This window comes from Olea europaea, unplaced genomic scaffold, assembly GCF_002742605.1.
Source record: "Olea europaea var. sylvestris unplaced genomic scaffold, O_europaea_v1 scaffold1146, whole genome shotgun sequence".
Classification (NCBI taxonomy): domain Eukaryota; kingdom Viridiplantae; phylum Streptophyta; class Magnoliopsida; order Lamiales; family Oleaceae; genus Olea; species Olea europaea.
In genome coordinates, this window is record NW_019228853.1 from 97,793 (window position 1) to 101,469 (window position 3,677).

Below are 3,677 nucleotides of genomic sequence, written 5' to 3' on the forward strand. Positions count from 1 at the left end.
TAATCTCACCTTGGGATAGTAAAAGAATTGAGTGTGCGTTAGTGAATTAGAAATTTCTATCATAGAGATCAATAAGGCTATACGGCATCAGCACGATTTAATTTTGGCACGTCTCAATAACAAATGTGTCCATATTGTAGGTGTGTTCGACCTAGCGAATATGTGAGCAAAACTTGGTGCTGGACACAATCTATAGAGAGAGTCTATGCTGGTCCAAGTTTTGTTGAGTCTACGAACGTGTAAGATTTTTTTCTTATTATTCCTATGATTGTGTAAGACTATGTACACAGTACACTTAATAAATAACAAAATTTCAAAAAGAGGTACGGCAATAGGTAAAATGCATCTTTAAAGAGATTGAAAGTTACAACTCAAAGTCACCAAGAAATCATCATTTTTATATTCTTATTAATTAACTAGTATTTTTTTCAAAGTGCAAGGCGCACATGTGACTTTTGTACATTTATGTCATGTTTGGGAGTGATTTTTTCGTCCAAAAATTTAATTTTTTGACTGTTATTTTACTATTTCAGTCGTCATATTTGACTTATTCTCTCACAAATGGACCCCACTTTTCTCCTAACGGTCAAAAAATCAAAATCACTCTCAAACAAACTCTTACTTCAATTCACTGTATTCTTCTTCAAATGTTATCCATGCGATTACTATAAACTAACGCGTGGTCCGTGACACGAAGCTCACTTAAACCCTTACTAGAAATTCATTTATATTTAGTAAAGAAATTGATTTGATTGAACTTAGTCATAAAACGAGAGTTGAAATTTGTTAACGCTCTTTAGCCAAATGAGGTGGGTCTAATTCTTTACCATATAAATGCTCGCCTCTTAACAAGTTAACATAATCTTTCTTTCGACACGAGATGAGAGTTCGTTTTGCCCTGTAAATACAAAGAATGTTAAAGGAAGTCAATGTCGTCCTATTGAAGAGATAAAGAACAAGAAGTGAATAGTAAGGTGACTCATTTTGATAAGTCATTTTTTGTGGAACACTGAAGAAGGAAAATGTAAATCGATCACTTTAAAAATTAGAAAGTAAAGTACTATATTGGGATGGGATTGAAAGAAATGATTTTAAACTGGCAAAGATCGAAAATTTATGAGATAATTAGATGTGTCGTGTGTATGCACATGCAATTGTACAGAAGAAACGAATTTATGAAAATCGATGCAACAGGAAAAAAGAAAGAAATAAATAAATAAAAATGAATGGATATATGTGCTACTTGAAAAAACACTCAACCTGAAAAAATCAAATATATTATTTAACTAATAAAATTTGTACAAGGAATTTAATGAAACGTCATAGTTTTGCCAACACAATAATAAACAATGATGGGAAATCTTCAATTCCTTCATGACTTTTGTCGAGTCCCCATTGTTAATCATAATTTATTATGAAACAAATTGTTTTGACCTTAATTAATTGAACTCCAATTCTTTTGATCTTCTTCGTTTCCAAGACAATAATTAATTTTATTAGGTTGAAAAAATTATAAATGAATAGCACCAAAACGTACAGATAAAATGTATGTTTAACCAGATTAAAAAATATATAAACTTTGACAACATGCATTTTTAGACACACTTAACTTGATAAAAAGTTTAGACTGAAAAAATAATTAAAGTCTATACGATCTTGTGAATGTAACACCAAGTTGGTTCTACTTGCGACGCACTACGTAAAAATCTAGGAAGTGCCTCTGTTTCTTCTCTATAATCTTCCCATTCTCTTGAATGCTCATTGACGAGTCAATGTCAAGAAGTATTTGCAAACTCATATAGTCATGTACTCGTGGAAAATACACTTCACGGGGTCTTTATCGATTGGATTTAATGTGTGTCTACAAAGTTTATAATTATTTATAAATCAGACGAGCACACATTCGACAAATTTACATTTTTTACTTATTTTTTATCTACATATTTCGTAAATCTTGCAACTTTATAATCAATTTCGAGTGTGCGATTCTATCAAGATGTGATTTTTTTTGTAAATTGATTGTATTTATTAATTAATACCTTCTTAAATAAAAATAATAATAATAATAATAAAACAAAAAATAATAATAATAAAATGTTTGGTCCTGGCGGAAAAAATTAAAGGCAAGTACTTTACTGCCCTCAAATGCCAACCCTAACTTTACCCTTGCTACGCCACCCCACCCCATCCCACCCCACGCAGCCCCTTTCGTTTTCCCTCCTTTCTCTCCTCTTATGAAAACTTCGCTATACAAATCTCTCAACACAAACACTTCCTCAAACATTTTTCACACTGATTACCACCCAAATGGGGAAATACATGAGAAAAGATAAAATAGGAGGTGATGTAAGCGTGATGGAACTCTCACAGTCCACCCCAGGGGTACGCACCCGGGCCAAAACCCTAGCCCTTCAACGCCTTCAATCCTCCTTCTCCGTCGCCGCGCAGTCGAAGCCCGAGTCGTGTTATCTCCAGCTCCGTTCACGACGACTCGAGAAAACCTTTTTTTCGAGGCACCAACAGAATTCTCCAAAAGGGTCTGAGCAGAAACAGGGGTATAGTTGCGGAGAAAAAGAGGGCACCGATATTGCACTGTCTTGCGAGAAAGAGTATTTCGGGTCGTATGTGAAGTCGGGTTCAATTGGGATGGTTAAGAAAGAGGAGAAATGCTTTGAAATGGAAAACAGTGTGTTTGAAACAGGGGATTTGGAAATTGAAGCCTCTTTTGGAGAAAATAATTTGGACTGGGAAGCTAGAGAAAGGTGTATATTTTATTTTATTTTTCTAATATTCTTTCATTTTTATTTTTATTTTTATTTTTAAAGGATTACATGAATTTCTATGACCTGTTATGTTCTGATGAATTTTTTAGTGTTTCTCTTCATTAGCTTCAGTCTCCTAAAATCTTTTGGAAGGAGGGAAAGGGGAATGGCGATTATAATAATTTTTTTGGGTTTTTTTTATAAGAGAAAAAGTAGAAAAAAGAAATTTTTTTGTAACTCTTTGTTTGGGGATTTTCTCCCCCCACCTTCACTTCTCTTCTGTATTTTATTTCATTTCACAAAAAAAGAATCTTATTTATGTTCCTTTTGCCCGGAAAAATTCACTCTTTTTTGTTATACAACAGAAAAAGTAAATCTTTTTCAACATCTTTGGAGATTAAAAAAAAAAGTGAGTAATGGCTTCTAAAGTTCTCAAATTTGTTGCTTTTTTGTTTTTATAAGTTGCTTTTTAATTGATGGAAAATACAAAAATAAAAAAGAAGCTCTTTAGGAGGACTTTCAATAAACATCTTAACCCCCGACCCCAAATATTGCTCTTACAAACCACATGTTTTCCCCCTCACTTTTTGGTACTCTCCATGTTATTTTTTGAGATTTTTCCAGCAAATAATTTTTTTATCAGCTTCAAATTTGTTAATTTTTTTGGGTTTTTGCTTCTCCTGGGGAAGTAAGATTTGAAAATAGTTTTCCTGACAACTTTTACAATAGGTTGCATGTTTAGGCGTGTATGTAAAGTGGTCAAGTATTTTTCAAGCAATCATATCTGTGTTTTTTCTGAGCAGTGAAGTATTTAATGAAAAAGCCATATATATTTTTTTCTTTCAGTTTGAGTGCCTTTAATACCTACTGAGGTTAGTTTTTATTCATCACACTGTTTTGACAGATGTGGAAACT

The 3,677-nt window shown here is 32.8% G+C and overlaps 1 protein-coding gene across 1 annotated transcript; it reads left to right on the forward strand.

The window, feature by feature from the left end:
- Positions 1–2,181: 2,181 nt before the first annotated feature.
- Positions 2,182–2,965, forward strand: LOC111373586 (cyclin-dependent kinase inhibitor 3-like). The gene has a single exon (XM_022996139.1). It carries the CDS (start codon positions 2,308–2,310, stop codon positions 2,821–2,823), a length of 516 nt encoding a protein of 171 aa, XP_022851907.1. The 5' UTR covers positions 2,182–2,307; the 3' UTR covers positions 2,824–2,965.
- The last annotated feature ends 712 nt before the right edge of the window (positions 2,966–3,677 follow it).